We start from the raw sequence: 27259 nt of genomic DNA on the forward strand, positions 1-27259 counted from the left end.
CAGAACATCCACACAATTTACAGACAAAATACACACGGGTAATTGAATTGACATTCTGGGTGACCCTAATATAAAAGTTTTCACTATTACTACTACTACGACTGCTATTATACCAAGGTAAATATTAGCTTCGTAAGGCATACTACACAGTTTTTTCACGGCGATAGTGAATTCCAAAGTTTTGTTCGAACAATCGTCGCAGAAAAAAAGATCTAGATTGTCACAGTGATTGAGAACAGAGCCTACTTCACTTACTCATTAAGTGTAATAGAAACTGCTCAGTACATAAATCTCTCAATTTAAGCTCAAACCTTAAGAGAAATAATGTCAATTACTTTGTAATTTTGATTTAGTGAACTAAACATTTATTAGGAGAAAGAATTACTACACGGAGTTCTTTTGTGATAATTTATTTCAATAGATTTCTAATCTGTAGGTTAGGTTCTTATCAACGATACATCATGGTATGTTGTTATTTTGGTTTTTAGGATCATTAGCAACTAAGGCCATATTGCTCCGGGGATATGCGGTGGTCATTCTCTGACCTTTCCGCATCCTCCGTATTTGGTGGTCACGGGCTCGAACCCCGTGTCTAATCAAGAAGCGTGTGCTACGCACTCCTGCTCCTGCCCACCTGGCTACGGAGGCGCCCACATCATGGTATGCGACACAAGTATTAAATATTTTTTTTAGGTTAAGTTCTAAAAATGTAGATAACAACATATAGTAATGTTATATTCTCTTCCAAAGGTAAGGAAGATTTTATTTTTCCTCTACTGTTCTATGACTTCCTTACACAAAACTCAGAGCCCAACCATGGCATACTTAAAAATCCAGAGGTTGCAACATTTTGCAACTTCATTGGCTGTTTAGTTAGACTTCCGCTGAGAGTCCTGAATTCCAGGTTGGAAAATATGGTAACCCTGTTATAAAATATAAACCTGGTAAAAAAAAAAAAAAAAAATTGTATATAGATAACCAGATATGTATGAAAAAAAATTAGAAAAAAAAAAAAAGTCGGATTACTTCATGAAAATCCGTCCAATGGAAATGCAGGTTTTACAAGCAGACGGACTGCTTGTTACAAGCAGACGGTCGGAGATTGTGAAGACAAATGGGCGATTTACTCTCTACACATTTGCGAAAGCGCCTAAAAAAAAAAAAAAAAAAAAAATATATATATATATATATATATATATATATTATTTTTATTTTAGATTAAATTAATGTTAGGTACTTTTACTCAACTTACTGAAATATGCAAGAAGCAAGAATACAATTATTCAATGTTTTGGGTTGTAATTTGTAATTTTCTGCTTTCCTGAGGATGGGATTACACATATTATCATCCCATCCTCTTATTTCTCCCTCCTTTTTTTTTTTTTTTTTCTGGTAGCTTTCCACTTTTCTCTTTGGATAAAATCATTCTAAGGAGAGCATCCGTTTCATTCATCACATAGATCAATCAGAAAAAGTCATTACGAGTGAAGACTCTTTTAATGATAATATTTTGATATTAAATGTTTTAATGCGAAAACAGTTAACTTTCGCATTCGAAGTTTTCATAAAAATAATAATAATAATTAACTGAAAATCGATATAGTGTACTGCTGGAATATATTTTGATGCACTCCTGTTTAAAAAAAAAAAAAAAAAAAAAGACTTTGAAGAGCCTCTATATGCTTTGTGTGAATTAAACAGCGGAGTATCATCTTATAATGCAGTTGGGACACTGCACCGGGACCTTGAGCTCATGGGAGCCCAAAATTATGCATTATTTTAAGGATAATAAATAAGCCTTTTGAGGGTAAATCACGAAGCATTGCACAAGTTCGTGTTAATTCGCCATTGAGGGGAAGATAAACGTTGGAACTTAAAAAAACATTGTTTTATTAGTTTAATAGTCCCCCTGATAAAACCGTTGAAGCTAGGAGGATTCAGGGCTTTGTAAGATTGTAAAATTAACATAAATTTTTTTTTTTTTTCTTCTGCTTTCTGGTTAACTTTCCTTTTAGCTCTTAACTTCACCTCTTTCAGTTCATTTATAGACTAAATTATTATTTTAAGCAGTTAACATAGAGTTCATACATAATTTTGCACCTTGGTTACACCGGTGTTTATACATTATTGGCTACATTGTAAAAACAAGTATATGCTTGTCTGTTTCTGCGTCAGTGCACAATCATTGCAATTTTCAGCTAATTGGATGATATTTTCAGGGTACGTGTTGCAAATTTTTATTCCATTAATTTTTTTACCCCTTTTTACTTTTTTTTTGCTAAATTTCAATAGCAAAAGCTAACTTTTTTTTTGTTCTGTTTCTTGGTACATGTATAATTCACTAAGGTCAAGAGGTTCTATATGTTTTGTGAACAGCTTAGCAAAGCAAGCATGTTTACTTTTGATTTTCTGCAATTTATGCATTCACAGTTTAATTTTTATACTACTTTTATATATACTTGACTACGTATGCATGCAATGTTGTTTGTTCTATTATTATTAATGTAATAAATAAATAAATTAAATTTTTTTGTGTAGAACAATAAATAAATTATTGTTTTTTTTTGGGTTTTTTGATGCCTAGTATTATGTTTGTATTTAGAATTAGTTTTGGAGATGGGTACGGTTGTTGATTAACCTTGTGTAGCCATCTTAAGAGTTAATACCTACTTACCTCATTTTCTTAATTTAGTTAGAAAGCTATATTAGTATTCAGTCTTTTGTTTTGTTCTTTAATTAAAATTTTGCCCAGAGAAATAAACTAGCTTTGAACAGATTAAGTTTTAAAGTTTTACTTGAGATATTTTAATTTATTTGTTGCACAATTAACACATTTAGTGATATGAGTCTTTCAAAATTTTGTAGAAAGTGGCATTTGTTTGTAGAATATTTAGTTCATATCATTAGTTTACTAGATATCATCTCATGAAGTCCGGTTGGAAGTGCACTCCTTTGCATCGAGAGCTTGCCATGAGTAGGGATGTACAAAACTTGCCCCTTTTTCCAAGAGTTCATGAATTTAGTGCGTTTTTACCAGTTATACAGAAAGGAATGCCAAAATTTCGGCTATATGCCAGTGCATTATTCAGAAAGAATTCATTATCCTAAAATAAAATAAAAAAAACTCCTTCACACACTTGTCAACAAAATTCGTCCGCATGTGCCTGAAATAAATGAGAAAACTTCACTCACTAAACAACGTGACTCCAACGTGGCTAAATGTACACTAAGGAATGCCAAAATTTCAGCTTTATGCCAAATGCATCATTGAGAATAAAGTCATTATCCTAACATAAAAAAAAAAAGAAAGAAAAACCGCTTCACATACTTGTGAGCAAAATTCGTCCACATGCTCCTGAAATAAATGCGAAAACTTCAAACACTCACTAAACAACGTGACTCCAAACTTTTCAATGGCATCCGAGTATAGATCCTATAAATTCCAATTAAGATTCAAGAGTGTGACGCTAATGACAATACCACTTTCAGCGACAAATTCTCACTATCTAAACGATTTTTGATATAACCAAAATTTGACCCTTGTGCAAATATGTAAAACACTGCCTGAAGAAAACAAGCTTAGAACAGCTTTGAATACTGGCTGGATTTGTGAATGACAGGTGACTGATTGTAGTAAAAGACTAGTAAAAGACGTGCAGGAGGTTTTACTTATGCACGATCCTTGGCCCAGCTTTGCGCACAGCGAATGCGCACTGCCACGCCGCCGTCGATTCTCCGATCGCCGGCTTGAGAACCTGTTTTGAGGTTGCAAGTGTGTAACCTGTGCGTGACATCGTACCTGAAATGTTTACTGGTCGATAACGTGGAGGTAGTGATGAGTTGGATGAAATCTTAATATGTTTGAAGTGTGGTGATGTTTTGTGATCGTGTTTGCCACCTGTGACCCGTGTTTGTATATTGTGTTGATTGAAACTGAAGAATGTGTCGAAACTCGTGGAAATTTTGGCTTTTCTTAACAATTTTAACTATTTGGGAATGTAAAATACTCACGGATTCAACGGGATCTGGTAAGACGCCGATTCTATGCTTATACTAAGAATATAAAGTGATCTTTCACACAGATATCCACAGAGTGATTTATTATAAATGTGTTCCGCGTTATATGTATATTTTTTATTGTAAGTTTATTTTAAGCAACTTTCATGAAACAAAAAAAAAAAAAAAAAGAGGGAAAAAAATTCCTGTCCGATCTTGTAACAAATGTTATTTTATTGCAATCATTTAAAATTAATATAGTATTAAAACATGGGATTTAGGTTGCATGCATTACATTTATACTGCATCATTGTATATAACTTTTTGTGTGTGTGTGTGTTTTTCCTCTCGATAATGTTTGGATCATGTTTATATAATTTTCTTCCCCAGATATACAAGCGGCATTATTTTTATGACAAACACTATCGACACGTGGTCTTCCGTTACTGATATCCAATACATAATTACTCCTCTGTGTGAATCCAGTTAGGTGGCTGTGTTCGGAATTTTATTTGTTTGACGAACATGGGGCGAACGTCTTAATCTTATACAGCAGAAAATAATAATAATAGTGTCGTCCACGTTACTAATTAATTTATTATAGATCATCTTCAAATCTCATTTGAACGATATGAACATTTTCACTGTTATTATTGGGAGTGGATCGCACTTACTCAAACAACTCCTTTGACCCGTGTGGTCATCCCGAAGTATAAACAGAAAATTAATTTGTATATTACGGAATAATTTGTGGTTTTTTAGGTGAATTTGGCAAAAAGACAGAAATAGTTCCGATTATATAATAATATTAAATTATGGTATTATGGCCTGTTTCGATGTATCGAGTTTGAATAGTATTTCGTATAAGAAAAACTACATGTAAAATAAGATATATAGCCCTTTTGGTTTTTTTTGTAAATTTTCGAATAGACAAGTGTGTGGTGTACACGCAAAAGAAATTCAGTAGAGTTATAGGATGCATCATTAAGTCGTTTCAGATATCAACATGTTGCCAACTCGTAATCTGATGCACTCCTGTTCAACATGTGTGTGTAGGCAAAGAACATGCACACATCCACAGGAATAAAACAAAAAGAAAAGAGGCCTATATGTATCGACTGCCCATTTTCAATTATTTCGTTGTTTTGATGAATAATGAATAAAATATTCGGAATCTCTATCATATTTCTGCCTTTCTATAGGGAAACAAAACAGACAATTTTCTACATTGATAGCATTTTATATCCCACGCACTGATTATTTCCTTATGAATGATATCACAATGCTTTGATCGGAACAAGGGTGTCGCCACCTGGAAGCCAAATTGCTGACGGATGTAAAAAAAAAAAAAATCCTTTTTTCCTGAGACACCTGGTAGGTATAAGTATGTATATGTTAATAATTTTACAAAACACTCAGAAACATTATTTAAAGAGATATTTACTACAGATGAGGCCACTGATATGATTACAACGGTAGAGATCTGATACAGCACAATGCAAACATTAGAACATTTTATGAATAGTTATCTGAGTAATAAACACACGGAGATTTCTAATACAAGAACTTAAATGTATTTACAAAATTGAAGGAGGTTGTCAGAAAGTCATATACTCAAGTTTGTACACTGTTAAACCTCTAAACCGTGTATCTTATTGTCAGTGGACTCCAAGCTAATAATCCTGATAACGCCATTGGTACGTTATCAGGATTATTAGCTATAAGTTATTTTGATGGATGTCGTTCTCTTTTATGTTCCGACTTTCTTGAAAAAGGCCCCTAATCAAGCTAAATTCTTTGTCGTCTGCAGTTGGCCTTGATTTTTTATTACTTTGTTAGTATTTATTGAAAGAATACTTTTAAATGAGTGAACACACGATGCATTTATTTTCATTCAGAAACTCCCTTCGTTTCGTTTGTGCTTTACATCAGAGGGTGTTCTCGTGAGAGGGAGGGCTTCCGGCTTCGGTCTCCCCAAGAGCGACGCGATCAAAACGAAGAAACAAAACGAACGAACTGACTGTTCTCAACGTCAAAGCAGCAGCACTGATCCGCAGCCCGCCCCACTCCCCCAATCAGCGACTCGCTCATCCGGTTTTGGGTTTTCCAATATATATATAAACTACTAACCGGGGTTCGAAAAGAAAAATTTTCCGAAACGGAAAGTTCTTATTTTGTCAAGTGACATTTCCTATGCGTATAGGAACCAGAACAGTGTACCGGTGCGCTTCTGTCTGTTCCATGCTCCAAGCGCAAGGGAAACTTACTTAGAATTGAGTTTATTTAGCGACTATCCAAGAAAATTCGCTAGTATTCTGATATTTCAAATGCCTCTTTAGTGTAGTTTCATTAATATATTTGCTTTCAACTCAATATTCGAAGCATATCATCCAAGCCATAGAGTATGTTACTGAATAATAACGATGTAACAAAATGAATGCAATCTAATCAGCATATTTTTGAGTGGATCAGTTTACTGTACCCGGTGTTTTTTTTTTTTTTTTTGTTTTTTGTTGTTGTTGCTTTTCATACATCAGTTTTATAAACATAATTTTACTTTATCTTTTCAAGTGTTCTAATTTATTTTGGACATATTTATTTGTGCAACGTAATATATAATTGCACTAACCCAATATTTAGATTTCTCTATTAAGTGACAATATTCAGTTTCGTTTCTAAAACGAAAACAGATATATTGCCAAATTAGGCAGGTTTGCTTATCCCATCTTATGAAAAGGGACTATTATTATTACACAGTGGCAGAATTGGTCGGTTTTTTTGGCGAGAGGAGTGTTTTTTCTCTCTGAAATCGGTTTTACATCTGATTTTGTATGGTCGAATAAAATTGAAGCATGTTCAATAATTTATTTTGATTTTCGAGGGTTGAGTACACTTCATATTTTGTTTTTCTGGGGGAGGGGAGCTGCAGGCACTGAATATAATACAGAAAAGAGTTATAAGTTATTTTAGACAACTTAGAACATAATATTCATGTTTGAGATATTCCTTACTGTAGACAAAACAACTAATATTTTAAGAACTAATAGCAATAAAATTTTTGGCATGCATTCGGGAATTTAAATTCCTGACTATGCGGATTACTTTTCTTAATGTTTTTCAGAATGTGCTTGTATCCATATACACCTCAAATTAACTATCCAGCATTGTGTAATTATCATTATCAGCCATATGGTGCAAGGAAGCCTGAGGCTTTTGCTGCACCAGGCAAAAAAAAAAAAAAAAAAAAATTCTGAGTTACCCTGAGAGAGAAGAAAGGAAATCACCAAGGAAGAGAAGAACGATGATATCCAGCTGAGGACCCTGGGTGTGCCAAGCCCATGCTCACCAGATATGAGCCCCTGGACATCTGATTTATATTTTTAAGTCAATCATATTATAGTAATAGTAATAGCCATATGGTGCAAGGAAGCCACAGGCTTTTTTTGCACTAGCTAAAATAAAAAATAAAAAAATGAGTAGATAAGAAAATACAAATTATTTGCTTCTCTCCTCATATAGGTAACTATCCAGTTGTCCTTAAATTCAAACTCTCAGCTTCAACTACCTGTGAAGGCAACTTGTTCCATCAATCAAGGACTCTCTGGCTGAAAAGAAAACTTACAGTCTGAACTTCTTCCCTGTAATCTGAATTTATGCCCCTGAGTTCTGGAGTTCTCTATTACAGTGAATATCCTGCCTTTGTTCAATTTATTAACCCCTCTCAGAGCCTTATAAACCTTAATCAGGTCATGTCATCTCCGAGGTGCCTGGTTGCCAATTGGTTGCCCTTTTGCCAATTTCACCGTTTAAGTTGCCTGCTTGCCTTTGGACCTTTTCAATGAGTTCAATGACTTTTTTCAGATGAGTTCTCCATACTTGAACACAGTATTCTGAATTTCATCTTACAATTGTCTTATACAGTAGGAATTATGTCTTCCATATCTCTACAGGATAATATTCGACAAATCATCAATAAGAGACCATGGGCCTTTTCAGGCTGCCTGTTTACACTGTCAGTAACTTCATATTTGCCCATATTATAAGTCCCAGCTTCCTTTCTTTCTCTACTGTTTTTAATTGTGGAATTACTTAACAAGTACAGGTCACTGTTGAAAAAAAGCCACAAATTAGGGTTGAATTTGAAAGTGGCTGCAATTCTGCCCAGACACGATAGGAGGGAGTATATGATGAGAGCCTTGTCAATCAATTTGGCCCTAGAAAGATTGTGCAAGGCTCAAGGGGTAAATTTTTTTCAACCTGGTCTGTACTTGTTCACAGGAGAGACTGCTTCTACAGGGATGGGATACACTTAAATAGAAAGCGTGCAAGAATATGTGCTGATGCTATCGAAGCTGTGTTAGATAGGGCGGAAAACTGCTAGCTTTGGGGGATACAAGGACTAATAGATTAACAGTAGCCACTGGCAGAGGTGAAAGTGATTCTTGCACTGCTTCTATTGGAATGAGCAGCAGCCTGGAAAACAAGATGCAGGGTATTTCAGAGACTGCTGGGAGTCATTGTGGTACAAGTAAACACATGGGTTGTGTTAGGATAGCTAAGAATAGGAACAGGTGCATGTATACTTGCGTATGCACCAATGCTAGGAGTTTGTTAAATAAATTTGATGAATTTGAGGTATTGCTCAGAACATCAAAGGCAGATATTGTGGGGATATCAGAGATGTGGTGTCACACAGATATAAGGACAGCAGAACTGGAATTTGGGGAGGACAATGTGTATTGGAAGGGAGGAGGAGTTATACTATTAGTTAAGAAACACCTAAAATCCAAGGAAGTGAAGCCAATCAACATTGCTGGACAGTGCAGTGTCGAGTCAATTTAGTGTGACATAATCATTGGGAGATCAAAATTGAGAGTAGGAGTGTGTTATAGGCCTAATGACTATGATGAGTATAATAAGAAACTGTACAGAGAAATAGTGGGCCAGTAAATCAGAGAGTCTTATAATGGGGAATTTTACCCAGATATTGACTGCAATTCAAGGAACTAATCTTGAATGCCGTCAAGGAACTAATCTTGGAGGCTACCAGGCTTTACATACCAACTAAGAAATATTGTTCAAGGTTTAGGCCTAAATGGTTGTCAGATGAACTAATGAGACATGTGGCAGAGAAGAAAAATGCATGGGAAACATACAAATTAATGGGTGACATGGAATCAGATTGGTCCACTGGATATTGATGGTTCAACAGTTGAGGATCCTGCTCAGGTGGCTAACAATCTAAACGAGTATTTTGCATCTACATTCAAGCATGAGGAATTATTCAGGAAGGAGAATGATGTAGGTAAAGTAAACATTGGCAGTGAGCTGGATGATTTTGTAATAACTGAGAGGAAAGTGGAGGAGAGATTGTTGAGGATAAACATAAAAAAGGCACCTGGGGTGGATGGGATCTATCCAGTTATATTAAAGGAGGCAGCAAAGGAAGTAAGCAAACCCCTAGCCATAATTATGAGAGCTTCTTTGGACTCAGGGGAGGTACCCATAGACTGGAGATGTGCAAATGTAACCCCAATCCACAAAGGAGGATCAAAGGCTGACACAAGTAATTATAGACCTGTTAGTTTAACTTCTGTTCCAGGTAAATTAATGGAAGCACTGGTTAAAGAAGCACTGCAGGATCATCTAGACAAGAATTCAGTTATAGCTCAGACGCAGCATGGTTTTGTTAAGGGCAGGTCTTGCCTGACCAATTTGATTGGATACTATGATGTAGTCACAAAAGAACTGGATGCAGGGAATAACTTTGATATTATATATTTGGATCTTAGAAAGGCTTTTGATACTGTTGCACATGGAAGACTGCTGCACAAATTGGAGCAGTGTGGCATTGGAGGCAAATTGCTGCTATGGATAAGGGGATGGTTGAGTGGCAGAAGACAGAGAGTGGTAATCAATGGACACTGCTCAACGTGGACTAATGTTATTAGTGGAGTTCCTCAGGGATCAGTGTTGGGTCCGTTGTTGTTTTCGGTGTTTATGAATGATATTGATGATGGGATATCAAGTTTAATGTCCAAGTTTGCAGATGATACAAAGGTTGGCAGGGTTGTTAAGAACACTACTGACGTTATGCTGCTGCAACAGGATCTTGAAAGGTTGAACAGATGGGCTGAGAGGTGGCAAATGAAGTTTAACATTGACAAATGTAAAGTACTACATATGGGAAACAGTAACCCCAGAGCAACGTATCAACTCTGCGGTACTACACTGACAGTGGTGGAGAATGAAAAGGACCTGGGGGTAATTGTGCAGGCAGATATGAAGTTCTCTGAGCAGTGCAGACGAGCTGCAAGAGTAGCTCATGGTGTCTTGTCAATGATATACAGGAATTTTTCTAGCAGGGATAAGGAGGTGATTATTCCCTTGTATAAGGCAATGGTTAGGCCACATCTTGAGTACTGTATACAGGTCTGGCGGCCTCATTTCAAGAAGGATGTAGAGCTGCTGGAACGGGTACAGAGAAGGGCAACAAGATTAGTGAATGGAACAAAGGGTTGCTCTTACGAAGAAAGGCTTAAGTTTTGCGAATTACAGAGTCTGGAGACTAGGCACCGGCGAGGTGATCTGATAGAGGTGTATAAGGCTTTTAATGGTTTGAGCATGCTCAATGCCAATGGGATTCTTCATCTTGCTCAGAATAATCACCTCAGAGGGCATAAATTCAAATTGAGGAAGGACGGATGTCGGATAGATGTGCGGAAATTTGCCTTTGGCCAGTGGGTGGTTGGTTGGTGGAACCAACTTCCATCACTTGTTGTTGAAGTTGATAGCCTAAACAAATTTAAAGCTCAACTGGACAGGTATTTCGAACAAACGGAGGGGTGAAATGGGAGTGGTGTGTGTTTTTTTTTTTTTTTTTTTTGGCTGATGCTGAATAAGCTTGCTTTCTTGCATCATATGCCTCTACTAATGCTAATGCTAATGCTAATTTGTGGGTTGGTCACTCACACATTAGCAAAGCTTTTGTGGATTTATTGGACGATTGTTTTCTACATCAGCATGTTCGGGAGGCAACTAGAGGGAGTAATACTCTTGATCTGATTATCAGTAGTGATTCTTCGTGCATTAAGAATCTGCAGATAAAGGAACCACTAGGTGACAGTGATCACAGTGTGCTGAAGTGGGATTTACTCACAGAGGTAACTTCCATCAGGGGTAAAGGGAAGGGTTTTTGCTTTTGTAAAGGTGACTATGGAGGTCTGAGACACTATTTAAATTCTATAACATGGTGGTACCAACTGATGATGTTACCAACAGCAAATTCAAAATAGGAAGCATTCAAAGAATTAATCTTGGAAGCTACTAGGCTTTGCATACAACTAAGAAATATTGTTCAAGTTTTAGGCCTAAATGGATGTTAGATGAACTAATGACACACATGGCAGTGAAAAAAAATGCATGGGATACATATAAATTAATGGGTGACATGGAAGCCTATGATAGATATAAACTGGTCTGTAACCAAGTCACAAAGGAGATTAGGCAAGCAAAAGCAGATTATGAGAAATCTTTGGCAAAGGATGCAAAAAAAAAAACAGCAAAGAGTTCTTTACGTATGTAAACTCTAGAAGGATGGCGGTGAATAAGATTGGTCCACTGGATATTGACGGATTAACTGTTGATGATCCTGCTCAGGTGGTTAACAAACTAAATGAGTATTTTGCATCTACATTCACACATGAGAAGTTTTTCAGGGAGGGGTGTGAGTGAGCTAGATGATTTTGTAATAACTGAGAGGAAAGTGGAGGAGAAATTGTTGAAGATAAACATAAAAAAGGCACCTGGCGTGGATGGGATCTATCCAGTTATATTAAAGGAGGCAGCAAAGGAAGTAAGCAAACCCTTAGCCATAATTATGAGAGCTTCCTTAGTCTCAGGGGAGGTACCCATAGACTGGAGATGTGCAAATGTGACCCCAATTCACAAAGTAGGATCAAAGTGCAACACAAGTAATTATTATAGACTTGTTTGTTTAACTTCTGTTCCAGGAAAATTAATGGAGGCACTGGTTAAAGAAGCACTGCAGGATCATCTAGACAAGACTTCAGTTATAGGTCAGACACAGTATGGTTTTGTTAAGGGAAAGTCTTGCCTAACCAATTTGATTGGATATTTTGATGTGGTCACAAAGGAACTGGATGCAGGGAATAACTTTGATATCATATATTTGGATCTTAGAAAGGCTTTTGATACTTTTGCACATGGAAGGCTGCTGAACAAATTGGAGCAGTGTGACGTTGGAAGCAAATTGCTGCTATGGATAAAGGGGTGGTTGAGGGGGAGAAGACAGAGAGTGGTAATCAATGGACACTGCTCATCGTGGACTGATGTTATTAGTGGAGTCCCTCAGGGTTCAGTGTGGGGTCCATTGTTGTTTTCTGTATTTATAAATGATATTGATGATGGTATATCAAGCTTAATGTTCAAGTTTGCAGACAATACGAAGGTTGGCAGGGTTGTTAAGGACACTAATGGCAGTACGCTGCTGCAAAAAGGAACTAGAAAAGTTGAGCAGATGGGCTGAGAGGTGGCAAATGAAGTTTAACATTGACAAATGTAAAGTACTACATATGGGAAGCAGTAACCCCAGAGTAACGTATCAACTGTGTGGTACTACAATGGCAGTGGTAGAGAATGAAAAGGACCTGGGGGTAATTGTGCAGGCAGATATGAAGTTTATTAAAGTGAACGTTTTATAAATTCTATGTACAGAACCCTTCAGGAACACCGTAATTAAAGTTCACATTATAATAGAAAGGTACTTTAAATTTAGGTTTAATAATTACATTATTTTAATACAAATATCCTTATGTTCTGGTTTAGCTGCTTGATTCTTCTTCAGAGATAATTAATCGATAATTCAAATAACTGTTATATATAACAACACACAATAGCCCTATTGTTGTTCTGTGTCGTTCTCGACCCTTTGTATGACTGCCTATTTTTATTTGCACGTTCTGTTTTCCCACTTTGCTTAGTTTCCTTGCTAAATCTGTGTGTTCATTTTTTGTGATGTTGCTTGACTGCAACTGACTTCTTGTACTGAAGATTACTCAATAAATTCATTTTGATTGATAAGATTATATATTAGAATTTATAATTTGCAGGGACAGATTAATCTGTGAGTTAATTATTCCATATTGAAATAAGAAAAATATACATATATATAAATGTACATATATACTAATATACATATATATATAAATTGATAAGGGGAGAGGCAAAGGAATAAAAGAATTGTAAAAAAAAAGAAAAATAAAAGAATAAAGTTAAAGAAAATGAGAAAGGTAAAGAAAGTTATTTGTACATTCACTTGTTATTCTATTTAACATATGTGTGTTATTCTACTTAACACAGGTGTGTGTGTATTAAATAGAATAACAAGAAAGTGAATTTAGAAATAACTTTTTCACTTTCTCATTCTCTTTAACTTTATTCTTTTATTTCTATTTTTTTTTATATACCGTTCTTTTATTCCTTTTACTTTCCACTTTAATAATTGTATATATATGAATATATATATATATTCATTTTCAAGAGTGACAGAAAAACACTTGTTGAAAAATGAAACTTGGGTATGATGATAGTTTCCATTCAAAAAATTCAAAATGCATTCATTTTGAACATGTGACTGGGTAATTTTGCAAAAATTATGTTGAGCACCAACAGAATGGGTTAACATTTCTAATTTGAACAAAATATACATTCATACCTTACTATTGAAGTGACAATATATATTAAAGTAATAGTCCCATTAGTCTTGAGCCACTATCGTAACTTCAATCAGCTCCTGGTGAATGATATAGGTAGTACAATATATCATTTTTTCAAAAGAATGATTCAGTCTTCTGTTTGTATGGTAACAAATTATATGTACCAAATTTGTAAAGCAGGAATGGATAGAATACAGTAGTATACTAACATTCAGCAATAAATCAAATTAGATCAATAACTCCACATAATGAAGTTAAAATGAATAAGTAAAAATCGTACATAGAAATATACATACAGAAATAAAAATTTTGAATGTAATAGCCTGGACAAATTTTTGAAATCTGCCCTCTTTATTCACTTCAAAGTATAGATTATCAAATTTGTTGCATGCTGGAATTCTTGACATTCCAGATTATGATTCCAGAACACATTCTTTCATATTTCCATATATATTGTTATTGATTCCATGACATTTATTTCAATTCTGAAGCAAAAACTTTTGGCTTCATGTGGAACTATTAAAGATCAACAAGTTTGTTAGAATAAAATTAATTTTTTTAAATACTGCATATACATTTAGAACTTAAATTTTTTTTAATGTCTTGAAACTGCAAAATACTTCTAATTTAATAAGCTGGGATTTTAGTAAATTTTCCCCACAAGTTTGTTGTTTCCCATCTTAATGAATCCTGAAGAATTTGAGACTGTTGTGAGACCATTTTGAAACTCTCAAGATGATAATACTATTTAAACAATTCTGTGAGGTAAAAGGTAGTAGGGAGAAAGGAAGCAGGCCAAAAACAGGGAAAGCAAGATAGCTAAATACTGATACCAGTTTGCCAATTAGATTATAGATCCATTTACAGGAAACAGAAAATGTATCACAAAGACCTGTATATTACCATAACTAGAAGATACTGTAGAGACTTTATATAAATAAAGATGATCATTTGTTTTACACGAAGAAGAATGTTAATTCGCTTTACATGAAGAAGAAGAATGATAATTCACTTTACATGAAGAAGGAGATGAATGAATTTTCTATGCAACAATAAGAATGAAAATTTTTTTTGTGAAATGAAACCAATGTATTGTCATTGGGGGTCAAGATTATATCACGTATCAACTTGAATTGGAACTTACCATTACTACAGAAAGGATTATTTTGGGGGCAGATTATATACAAGAAAGGGATCTGCATTCATATATTACCCTTGTGCAAAGAAGAGTCTGCTTGAGATGGTCCCAAAGTTGGCAATAGATGGATTTGTGTTCTTTATAAATGAATCAGAATCCAGCCTATAAATATTCTCCATGGAACAGGGGAAGTCACCGTTAGCGACGCAAGTAACAAAGTTTTTCTTAGAATATTCCCATTTTTCAAGAATTTTTGAAGAATGAGAATTTTCTAAGAGTATTCTGTAGAATATTATTCTTCAGAGTTATCCATTTTTAATTACTATAACCTATATACCATCATGGCGGCAGTAGTTTAATTGTAATAGCAAGCATTATTATCAGTGATTGCACTTAACTTCTGTATCCTTCAGAATGGAAATTTAATTGGTCACAGACATTAGGATGATTTCCTTTAACCTTTTAACATGAATTGGGAGTGACATTACTTATAAGCATCTAGATGTATTATATTTCAATAAAAAAAAAAGATGCTAAATTCACACGAATAGAATTAATTTTAGTTTATTGGTGTAATTTATAACTCTTTACATGTACCTTAATGGCATTAATATGAGAATCTGTCAAGGATTGTTAATTTTTTAGTAGGAATGGTGGCTAAAGACCAGAACTAGGCCATGTGAATATGAAAAATATAAATGTAAATTTGTAAAGTAGATTAGGAGTTTGCGGTTAATTGAATTTTCATTACTTTGTGAAGGGTAGAGGTAAGTGCAATGGAACGATAATTGATGGGAGGGATTTGTCATCCTTTTTAGGATATGAGCAAATTTCCAAGCATAAGGAAATAAGTGGAATAAGAAAATATGAAAGGTTACACAGGACAGTTGCAAGCTCTGTAGCACAAGTTTTGAGAACAAGTATAGAAATGCCATCAACATTTGTATTTTTCTTGGTATCAAGGTTGTTCAGAACTCTTCCAATTTCCATATCTCTCTCTCTATATATATATATATTATAGCAATAAAGAAACAGAAAGATGAATGCAAACATAAGTGGTTTCATACGCAATATCCAACAAACATTGCATAATTAAAATATGGAAAAAGTGCAGAAAGAGAGCAAAGTAACAAATAATTATATGAGGACGAAAGTAGAGAAGAAAGGAGAGTGGAAGGAATATGTATCTAAAAATTTTTTTAAAATATTAAATATAATGTAAATAGAGCCAAAGCTATAAGCCAATAAATAACAAATTTAGACTGGTTCCACCTGACCGCACCAAAGCCAAAAAAAACCAACAACAAAAGAAAAATAGATATAGGACAAACAAAGCAAGAAACAAATAATAGACAACCGTTGTATCCAATCTTAGAGGCTCCTGGACACAAAAGCTGTGAATATTATTGCATAGGTTTATTATATATACAGAGTATATATATATATTCTCTGGAGTCAAGAATTCTATGATTCATCTATGATGCTACTAAAACACTGACTCAAATCGATAAAATGCCTTTATTAAACAAAAATACACATACTGACTATATAAACTGTATATTAAAATAAAATTAAAATGAAATAAGATGGTATATAACAAGAATAAAATGTGATAAATTATAAAATTAAAAGCACTAAAAAGATATTTAAAATTACTAAAAACCACTAAAACAGGATCTTTCAGCAGCAGTGGCCACCTTCATCAGCAATAATGGCTGAAGGTTATCTGACAGTCTATATATGTACACATATACACCCCACAGGTCCGCAATACAAACTATGGCACCTGCACAAGGTCCACTTCTTGTGTGTTGGAACTGGAAATGGAACGAACCACTCTAAACCGTTCATCTCTCCCTAGCATAAGGACTTCAAAGAATGGATGAATGCGACAGCCCTTATGTCTATTAGGACTAGTGTCCAGACGAACATATCCTTAAACTCTCTAGCCATTTCCGGTTCCAAAAGCCATGCGCTCTATCCATGATCACGGCTTCTTTAGCTGTAATGCCATGCCCAGTTTCCCAGGCATTTTCAGCTACGGCTGAACCCACATAATTGACTGTCTTGAGGGCCCTATTATATTCCCCCAGGCGATCACACAGCCTACATTTCATTTCCCCCCACACAACACTCCCTACAATCCAGACACTCAATTTCATATACAACCCCACTAGTGTCATTACCCGCAATAGGATCTTTGATTGCAGACACCACTGTGTGCAGTCTCCGAGCCGGCAGCTGCACACAGCGTATCTTACACGAACGTAAAATATGGGAAATGGGTTCTGAAATGCCCAGATAGTAGGGAATCTATGCGGTGGCAACAGGTGTAAAAGCATCCCTGCGACTGCTACTCATGTCTCTTAAACACCCCTCAATAATGCTCTGGGGGTAACCACACATTACTATGTCAGCTATAACCCGTTTAGTCTTGTCGCCCCTCTCCTCAGATGAAGAGCAGTGGGACCTACCTTTCCCATTAGTACCACACTATTTTTGTGGCAACCGGCCTGAGCAGTTTTAAAGTGTGTGTATTGGCCACGACACATAGGTTTTCTGTAAACCTTAGTTTTCAAGTGTCGGCCTTCTCTGTACACAAACACATCTAGGAACAGAAGGGCCTCCCATTCAACCTCCAAGGTAAACTGAACATAGGGCGAACCATTATTCTACCAATTAAGTACTTCTGTTTCGTATCCCCATTATATTATTGTGAACGTGTCATCAACATACCTCTTCCATGCCCATAATGGGGGTGGACTAGAGCTCCCCAATATCCTGTCTTCGAACTCTTCCATGGCTAAATTGGCTATAATTGCACTAATAGGTGAACCCATGGCCACTCTGCGGACCTGCTGGTTCATAACATTTTGAAACAACATGGTGGTACTAGATAAGCATAAACTATCACCTTCACAAATGTCTTCGCTACTTAGGGTTGTTCTGTCCTTCAAAGTAGCATTCCTGCTCAAAGCCTTCAGCACACAATTCAAGCCATGTTCAACTGGTATACATGTGAACAAAGAAACAACATTGAAAGATGCCATAATCTCACCCTCTTCTACCTCTTGAGCACGGATGAACTGCACAAACTCCTTGCTGTTTTTAATAGTGTAATCTGAGTCCCTCACTACAGGGGATACAAGTTCAGCCAAAAACCTGGACAGTGCATGCATCGGACTGCCCACAAACAACACAATGGGCCTGAGAAGTACCCGAGCCTTGTTCACTTGAGGCAGACCATAAAATCTAGGCAAATGACAGCCCGACGCATGCAACCTTCAGGAAACCTCCTTGGATATTTTTCCCATCTTGCACCAACTCTGGACTAATTTATTAACTTGTTGTTCCAGCCTGCCCAAGGGGTTCCTACAAATTATCTTATATCTAGACCTATCATTTGATAAACTAAGGGCCTTTTCCTGATAATCATCTTTGTTCAACACTAGCGTGGATCTACTCTTGTCCGCACGTAGCACCACAATACTATCTTGTTTTAATTCCTGTAATACTCCTCTTTGTGCAGCTGTTAAATTGGAAGAGGCTTTGCACACTGAATCTAACACACACGTCCTAATCTGGATCTCATTAGCTGTGACCTCATGTAGATTGGCCACAGCCCTTTCTATACCCATTGATATATCTTCTATGGGGAGCCGATGAGGAACCGAACTGAAATTGGGGCCTAGACTTAATAATTCTTTTTGTTCATTCTTTAACTCCTTGTCACTCAGGTTATTAGCATTAGCATTAGCATTAGTAGAGGCATATGATGCAAGAAAGCAAGCTTATTCAGCATCAGCCAAAAAAAAAAAAAAAAAAACAACCACTACTCCCATTTCACCCCTCAATTCGTTCGAAATACCTGTCCAGCTGAGCCTTAAATTTGTTTAGGCTATCAACTTCAACAACAAGCGATGGAAGTCTATTCCACAAACCAACTGCCCGCTGGCTAAAGGCGAATTTCCGCACATCTATCCGACATCCGTCCTTCCTCAATTTGAATTTATGCCCTCTCAGGTGATTATTCTGAGCAAGAGGAAAAATTCCATCGGCATTGAGCATGCTCAAGCCATTCAAAGCCTTGTACACCTCTATCAGATCACCTCGGCGATGCCTAGTCTCCAGGCTCTGTAATTTGCAAAACTTAAGCCTTTCTTCGTAAGAGCAACCCTTTGTTCCATTCACTAATCTTGTTGCCCTTCTCTGTACTCGTTCCAGCAGCTCTACATCCTTCTTGAAATGAGGCCTCCAGACCTGTATACAGTACTCAAGGTGGGGCCTGACCAATGCCTTATACAAGGGAATAATCACATCCCTGTCCCTGCTAGAAAAATTCCTGTATATCATTGACAAGACACCATGAGCTACTCTTGCAGCTCGTCTGCACTGCTCAGAGAACTTCATATCTGCCTGCACAATTACCCCCAGGTCCTTTTCATTCTCTACCACTGTCAGCGTAGTACCACAGAGTTGATACGTTGATCTGGGGTTACTGTTTCCCATATGTAGTACTTTACATTTGTCAATGTTAAACTTCATTTGCCACCTCTCAGCCCATCTGCTCAACCTTTCCAGATCCTGTTGCAGCAGCATAGTATCAGTAGTGTCCTTAACAACCCTGCCAACCTTTGTATCGTCTGCAAACTTGGACATTAAGCCTGATACACCATCATCAATATCATTTATAAATACAGAAAACAACAATGGACCCAACACTGAACCCTGAGGAACTCCACTAATAACATTAGTCCACGTTGAGCAGTGTCCATTGATTACCACTCTCTGTCTTCTGCCACTCAACCATCCCTTTATCCATAGCAGCAATTTGCCTCGAATGCCACACTTCTCCAATTTGTGCAGCAGTCTTCCATGCGCAACAGTATCAAAAGCCTTTCTAAGATCCAAATATATAATATCAAAGTTATTCCCTGCATCCAGTTCTTTTGTGACTACATCATAGTATCCAATCAAATTGGTCAGACAAGACCTGCCCTTAACAAACCCATGCTGTGTCTGAGCTATAACTGAATTCTTGTCCAGATGATCCTGCAGTGCTTCTTTAACCAGTGCCTCCATTAATTTTCCTGGAACCGAAGTTAAACTAACAGGTCTATAATTACTTGTGTCAGCCTTTGATCCTCCTTTGTGAATTGGGGTTACATTTGCACATCTCCAGTCCATGGGTACCTCCCCCGAGTCCAAAGAAGCTCTCATAATTATGGCTAGGGGTTTGCTTACTTCCTTTGCTGCCTCCTTTAATATAACTGGATAGATCCCATCTACCCCGGGTGCCTTTTTTATGTTTATCCTCAACAATTTCTCCTCCACTTTCCTCTCAGTTATTAGAAAATCATCTAGCTCACTGCCAATGTTTACTTCACCTACGACATTCCCCTTCCTGAATAACTCCTCATGTGTGAATGTAGATGCAAAATACTCGTTTAGATTGTTAGCCACCTGAGCTGGATCCTCAACTGTTGAACCATCAACATCCAGTGGACCAATCTGATTCATCCCTTTCCTTCTTGAGTTTAAATAGGTAAAGAACTCTTTTCTGTTTTTCTTTGCATCCTTTGCCAAGGATTTCTCATAATCTGCCTTTGCCTGCCTAATCTCCTTTGTGACTTGGTTACAGACCAACTTATATCTATCATAGGCTTCCACGTCACCCATTAATTTGTATGTATCCCATGCATTTTTCTTCTCTGCCATATGTCTCATTAGTTCATCTGACAACCATTTAGGCCTGAACCTTGAACAATATTTCTTGGTTGGTATGTAAAGCCTGGTAGCTTCCAAGATTAGTTCCTTGAATACTTCCCATTTTGAATTTGCCGTTGGTAACATCATCAGTTGGTCCCACTGTATAGAATTTAAATACTGTCTCAGACCAGAATAGTCGCCTTTACGAAAGCAAAAACCCTTCCCTTTACCTCTGATGGTAGTTACCTCCTTGAGTAAATCCCACTTCAGCACACTGTGATCACTGCCACCCAGTGGTTCATTTATCTGCAGATTCCTGATGCATGAAGAATCACTACTGATAATCAGATCAAGAGTATTACTCCCTCTAGTTGCCTCCCGAACATGCTGGTGTAGAAAACAATCATCCAATAAATCCACAAAAGCCTTGCTAGTGTGTGAGTGACCAACCCACAAATTCCAGTCAATATCTGGGAAATTAAAATCCCCCATTATAAGACTCTCTGATTTACTGGCCCATTCTATTTCCCTGTACAGTATCTTATTATACTCATCAGAGTCATTAGGCCTATAGCACACTCCTACTCTCAATTTTGATTTACCTATGCTTATGTCACACCAAACTGACTCAACACTGCACTGTCCAGCGATGTCAACTGGCTTCACTTCCTTGGATTTTATGTGTTTTTTAACTAATAGCATAACCCCTCCTCCCTTCCTATCCTGTCTATCCTTTCTGTAGACGTTGTACTCCCCAAATTCCAGTTCTGCATTCCTTATATCTGTGTGACACCACGTCTCTGATATCCCAACAATATCTGCCTTTGATGTTTTGAGTAATACCTCAAATTCATCAAATTTATTTACTAAACTCCTAGCATTAGTGTACACGCAAGTATACATGCACCTGTTTCTATTCTTAGCTACCCTAACACAACCCATGTGTTTACTTGTACCGCAATGACTTCCAGCAGTCTCTGAAATATCCTGCATCTTGTTTTTCAGGCTTCTGCTCATTCCAATAGAAGCAGTGCAAGAATCTCTTTCACCTCTGCCCGTGGCTACTGTTAATCCATTAGTCTTTGTCTCCCCCCAAGCTAGCAGTTTTCCGACCCACCTAACACTGCCTATTTAAGTGTATCCCATCCCTGTAGAAGCAATCTCTCCTGTTAACAAGTACAGTCCAGGCTGAAAAAAATTCTACCCCTTCAGCCTTGCACAATCTTTCCAGGGCCGAATTGATCGACAAGGCTCTCATCATATACTCCCTCCTATCGTGTCTGGGCAGAATTGCAGACACTTTCAAATTCAACCCTGCTTCACGGCTTTTTTTCAACAGTGACCTGTACTTGTTAAGTAATTCCGCTGGTCTCCTACTCTTAATATCATTAGTGCCAACGTGTACAACTATATCACCTTTTGTGCCCTTAAAAGATGATATCTGCTCTACAACGTCATCAACCTTTGCCCCTGGCAGACATACCCTGGTCCTGTTCCACCTATCCTTTTTACAAAGCATGTTCCCCGTTTCCCTGACAATTGAGTCACCAACAACTACTAGTTCCTGTTGGACCAGCGCATTCTGCCTTGGGGGCTGCCTCTGTGTTGCAAGATGACCAAGTCCAAGCTCTGGTGTTGATGTGGGCAGCTGAGAGCTTGATGGGCCCCTCAATTTATTTCCTTCGAGGGCATCCACCCTGTCCTTCAAGGTCTCATATAGGCCCATAACAACGCCGAGTTGTCGCCTAATTTCCTTGCACTCCTTGCATCGTGCACACACAAAGACATCCCCCATGGCAGTATCATGTCCAATGAACTTGTCCCGAGTGACTACATTACTTTCCCCCATGGCTTCCTCTCTTAATCTGTTATATTTATTCACTTGCCTTTGCTTATATTCATCAGAGATCCCGGCAGCTTAGGCCATCACTGTTCTGGATACCCGTGTCCAATGTACTAATTCCAAACATTCACTTAAATGCCTGGCACTCATTTCTTTACACCTCCTGGTATACATCAAATCTTTATGCAATTTACTGATCCAGATACCCACCACCTTTCTCTGGTATATCATAGTAGCACATTTTAGCCGACTGTCTTGAAATGGTAATTTCACTCTAAAGCCTGTGTCATGGCCAACACACACACTTTAAAACTGCTCAGACTAGTTGCCACAAAAATAGTGTGGTTAAGGCCTGAATGGGAAAGGTGGGGTCTCACTGCTCTTCATCTGAGGAGAGGGGCGACGAGACTAAACGGGTTACAACTGACCTAGTAACGTGCGGTTACCCCCAGAACATTATTGAGGGGTGTTTAAGAGATATGAGTAGCTTTTGCACCTGTTGCCACCACATATATTCCCTACTATCCAGGCATTTTAGAACCCATTTCCCATATTTTACATTCATGTAAGATATGCTATGTGCAGCTGCCGGGTCGGAGACTGCACACAGTAGTGTCCGCAATCAAAGATCCTATTGTGGGTAATGACACTATTGGGGTCGTATTTGAAATTGAGTGTCTGGATTATGGGGAGTGTTATGTGGGGGAAATGAAATATAGGCTGTGTGATCACCTGGGGGAACATAATAGGGCCCTTAAGACAGCCAATTATGTGGGTTCAGCCATAGCTGAAAATGCCTGGGAAACTGGGCATGGCATTACAGCTAAAGAAGCCGTGATCGTGGATAGGGCACATGGCTTTTGGAACCGGAAATGGCTAGAGAGTTTAAGGATATGTTCGTCTAGATGCTATAGTCCTAATAGGGATAAGGGCTGTCGCATTCATCCACTCTTTCAAGCCCTTATCCTAAGGAGAGATGAACGGTCTAGAGTGGTTCGTTCCATTTCCGGTTCCAACGCACGAGAAGTGGACCCTGTGCAGGTGCTATAGTTCATGTTGCAGACCTGCTGGGGCGTATATATATACATATATAGACTGTCGGATAACCTTCAGCCATTATTGCTGATGAAGGCGGCCACTGCTGCCGAAAGCTTCTGTTTTAGTAGTTTTTAGTAATTTTAAATATCTTTTTAGCGCTTTTAATTTTATATTTTATCGCATTTTATTCTTGTTATATACTATCTTATTTCATTTTAAATTTATTTTAATATACAGTTTATACAGTCAGTATGTGTATTTTTGTTTAATAAAGGCATTTTATCAATTTGAGTCAGTGTTTTAGTAGCATCATAGATGAATCATATATATATTGTAAAGTTTAAGTTTACATATTATCATTCTTCATTTATATTCCTTTGCTCCATTTCTTCATATATATATATATATATATGAAGATATATATATACTGTATATATATATCTTCCCAAGTGACACCATGTTCAGGAGTCGTACATAACAATACAGACAAAGGTGCATGAACATCTAAAGATAATAGTACTGCATTAAAACCACATTTAATCTATGAATTTATTTATGTATGGAAAAAATAAATAATAATTGCTGGATTTCTGTTTGTCCTATCTTAATGAAAATTTGATTGCTCAACAAATTGGTTGAAAAGAACTAAATATAAAATTTCATAAAAATCTGATGAAGGTTGAATTATTAAATGTGGAAGAATAGATTGATGTGGTGAAGACAATAGGCACTTATTTGTGTGTACACACACACACTTGGTGATCACTAAATTATGACCACCTCATCCATATTGGACTGTGTCGCATAGCGCACAGTATAAAAAGCTGAACAGCTTCCTATGCTGTGGTTTCCTATTTGCATCTTGTCTTGTAAGTCAAATTGATAAAGTAGCAGTTATGGGACATAGTAAAGATATCAGGGAGTTTCAAAAGGGCATGATTGCGGGAGCATGTGTGTCAGATTCTTCCGTATTGGAAACTGTCTGTCTTGTCAGTAGCTCATGGCCCACTCTGGTTAAGGTGTACAAAGAATGGTGTTGAATGGGTCAAACCACCTCCTGGCAACAGAACTGTAAAGGATTGCAGAAGATGGATGTTCGTGGTAAGCAAAAGGTGCAGCGTGATGTATGGGCCAATGGCAGATCACTCTGCAAAAGTTGACACAGAAATACAATATGGGGAATGATGGGGAATGTGAGAACAATATCTGTAGATATCTATAGGGAGATATAATTGAGGTGTATAAACCACTGAAGGGGTGTGAGTAAAATGAATGAAGGAGGCCTGTTCTTCCACATAGGTGAGACAAGAACCAGGGTTCACAAATGTGAAATCTCTATGAATAACAGATAACCAGATCTCACAAAGTTCACTTATGAGCAGTAGGTTGCCAAACACAGGAATAAATGCCTCCCAATGTGGCAAAGTCATTGAGTCTGGCTAAGTTCAAAGTGACTGGATGGTTACCTTATACGAATGGAAATATGACTATTTTGTTTTATTTTATTATTTTTATTTACTTCTTTTTTTTTGGCTTGTATTTATTTATTTTTTTTTTTTTGGATGATGCAGAAAAAGTTTACATCCTGCCTCACTAATATTAATGCTTAAATAATTTCTCAATAAGCTGTCATGGAATCTAATTTGAAAACCTGTGCTTTAGTGTGCCAGGAGTGTGACCAGTTTTCCATTATCTTGACAGATGGTTTCTTGAAGAATTTAATTATCTTCTGCTTGCTCACTATTTTAGAGAAACCAATACTTAACTTTATGGTGAAACAACTGACAGGAGAATTAGACCACATTAATATCTGGGATTTTGTTGTATTAGAGTTCTGTAAGCTTATCTTTGGACCTTACCTAAGTTAACTTCGAGCCTGTCTAGATTTCTGAAATTTTATCACCATTCACTAAACTGTGGAATAAGCCTAATCAATAACTTTGATTTGAATTTAGGCCACTGGTTGACCAGTGATCTTTATGGACCACTGGTCAACCAGTGACCTATACGCCAAACAGGCATATGCAGCCAGGGTGCACCAGACATCAGGTCTGATGCCCCCTGATCCCCATTCCTAGCTGTGTGGAGGCATGCCAGGTTCTACTATCGATGACTCTTTACTGGGGTCCCGGGGTAGCTGGGGGACCCCAAGTAGTAAATGAAAGGAGCTGATGATAGTGGGAGAAGTTTGGGATGTTTGGGTGGGGGGATAAGAGGATAGTAAGTTGGGAATGGAAGAAGGCATACCCTAGAAAACTAAGTGATGAGAGTAGTAACAGATTACAGATTGTAGTGATGGACAGTGAGTCAATCCCACCCCAGAAAGGAGCCAGCAAATCCACCTAGTGGTGGGTCCCCGGAGGGGTTGATATCCTACCCTCTAAGGGTTAGCGAGTGGTTCTCTGGTAGGGAACCTACTAGGTCGAGGCCTGTTTCCACTCAGTGTGACTGAGTCACATTATGTAATGCCACTGCAATATAGGGTTAGCTGTCATGGTCTGGAGTGCCTTCCGAGTTTGGTAGTCATTGTCAGTGGGTTCCTCTTGTCGGGAATTCTACTAGGATATGGGTGGAACCCGCAGGCTGATCATGTCCGGGAAGGATCCTATTTTGGGTGAGCCATCAGACGTCATCGCCGTTTGAATACACATTCTGCAAATTCATTGAATGATGAAAAGTTTTCCTTTGTTTGTATAAGAAGAGGTGCCTGTTCCAGTGCATATGCCTCAGTGAGAGTTTGAAGAGGCATTCGCAGGTCTTGGTAAATCGGACTGGTGAAGGGTGGGCTGTCTCTTGCATTTCGCAGGTGCAGGCCGGGTTTTTGTACCAGGCCAATGCATGAAGTTTTGCATTGAGGCTTTCATGTCCAGTTAGTAGAAAAATCATGTGTAAGCTTGGTGTGAACCATTTATTGAGCTGTTTGGGGTGCTCCTGCACCGTTGGCATGTAATTATGGATGGTTCTTCTAAGTAGGTTGGTGGCCCAGGAATTCTGCTAGATGGAGATCAGTTCATGTCTAATTCTTTTCTTCTCTTCTTGGATGGTGTTGTTCAGGTCTAATACTATGTTGTTGCTGCTGGATGGGAGGTTCTGTCTTTTATGGTATATTAGATAATGGTATGACGCCTCGAGATGAAGAGGTAACTTGCCAGATAGAACCTGAAGCACAGGAGTAGAAACTGTTCTGCAGGCCCTAGAAGTTAGCAGCAGGATGGTGCAATGTGCTTGGTCAAGCTGTCATTTTACTATGGTGTAGTTGGCTCTATGGCCCCAGACACCGGCCCCATAGGTGGCTATTGGGAGAAAAATACATTCCTAGTAGAGCTTTAAGGTTCGCCCCTTCAGACCCCAGTTCTTCCTGGTAACCCTCAGGAGCTTGCCAGCATATTTTTTGATCTTCTCCTTGATGTAGTTGGCATGTTCTCTGAAGGATAGCTTCTCATCCAGCAGGACTCCAAGGTATTTGTAGGTAGGGTCAAGCTTTATTCGTTGGTCCCGATACTTAATCTGGGGGGGGGGGACCTGGTTGGGTTTAGGTGTCCTTTGAGGAGTATTTTAGCAGCTGAGACTCTAAATTTGTGGTTTTCACACCACTGTGAGTGATCTTCTAGAACATTGTTGGCCTGCTTCTTCCAATTGTCTCAAATCCCCATGCAGGACCACAGTCAGATCATCAGCATAAGCTGTCTTCATGATATTGGGGTGGTGTTTTGATAGATGGGTGTCAAACACCATGTTCCATGCAAGGGAACCCAGGATGGATCTTTGCAGACAACCCCTAGTCAAAGGTCTGGTAAT

At 37.7% G+C, this 27259-nt stretch overlaps 1 protein-coding gene across 1 annotated transcript in view; it reads left to right on the forward strand.

Annotated features, from left to right (window-relative positions):
- Positions 1 to 3780: 3780 nt before the first annotated feature.
- Positions 3781 to 27259, forward strand: part of mgl (low-density lipoprotein receptor-related protein megalin) — a 1043262-nt gene continuing 1019783 nt past the window's right edge. The window contains exon 1 of the mRNA XM_090381453.1: positions 3781 to 4028. Within this exon, the coding sequence (XP_090237579.1) occupies positions 3941 to 4028 (88 nt within the window). The 5' untranslated portion in view covers positions 3781 to 3940. The remainder of the gene's footprint in view (positions 4029 to 27259) is intronic.

This window comes from Mastigoproctus giganteus, chromosome 9, assembly GCF_048544385.1.
Source record: "Mastigoproctus giganteus isolate SK-2022 chromosome 9, ASM4854438v1, whole genome shotgun sequence".
Classification (NCBI taxonomy): domain Eukaryota; kingdom Metazoa; phylum Arthropoda; class Arachnida; order Uropygi; family Thelyphonidae; genus Mastigoproctus; species Mastigoproctus giganteus.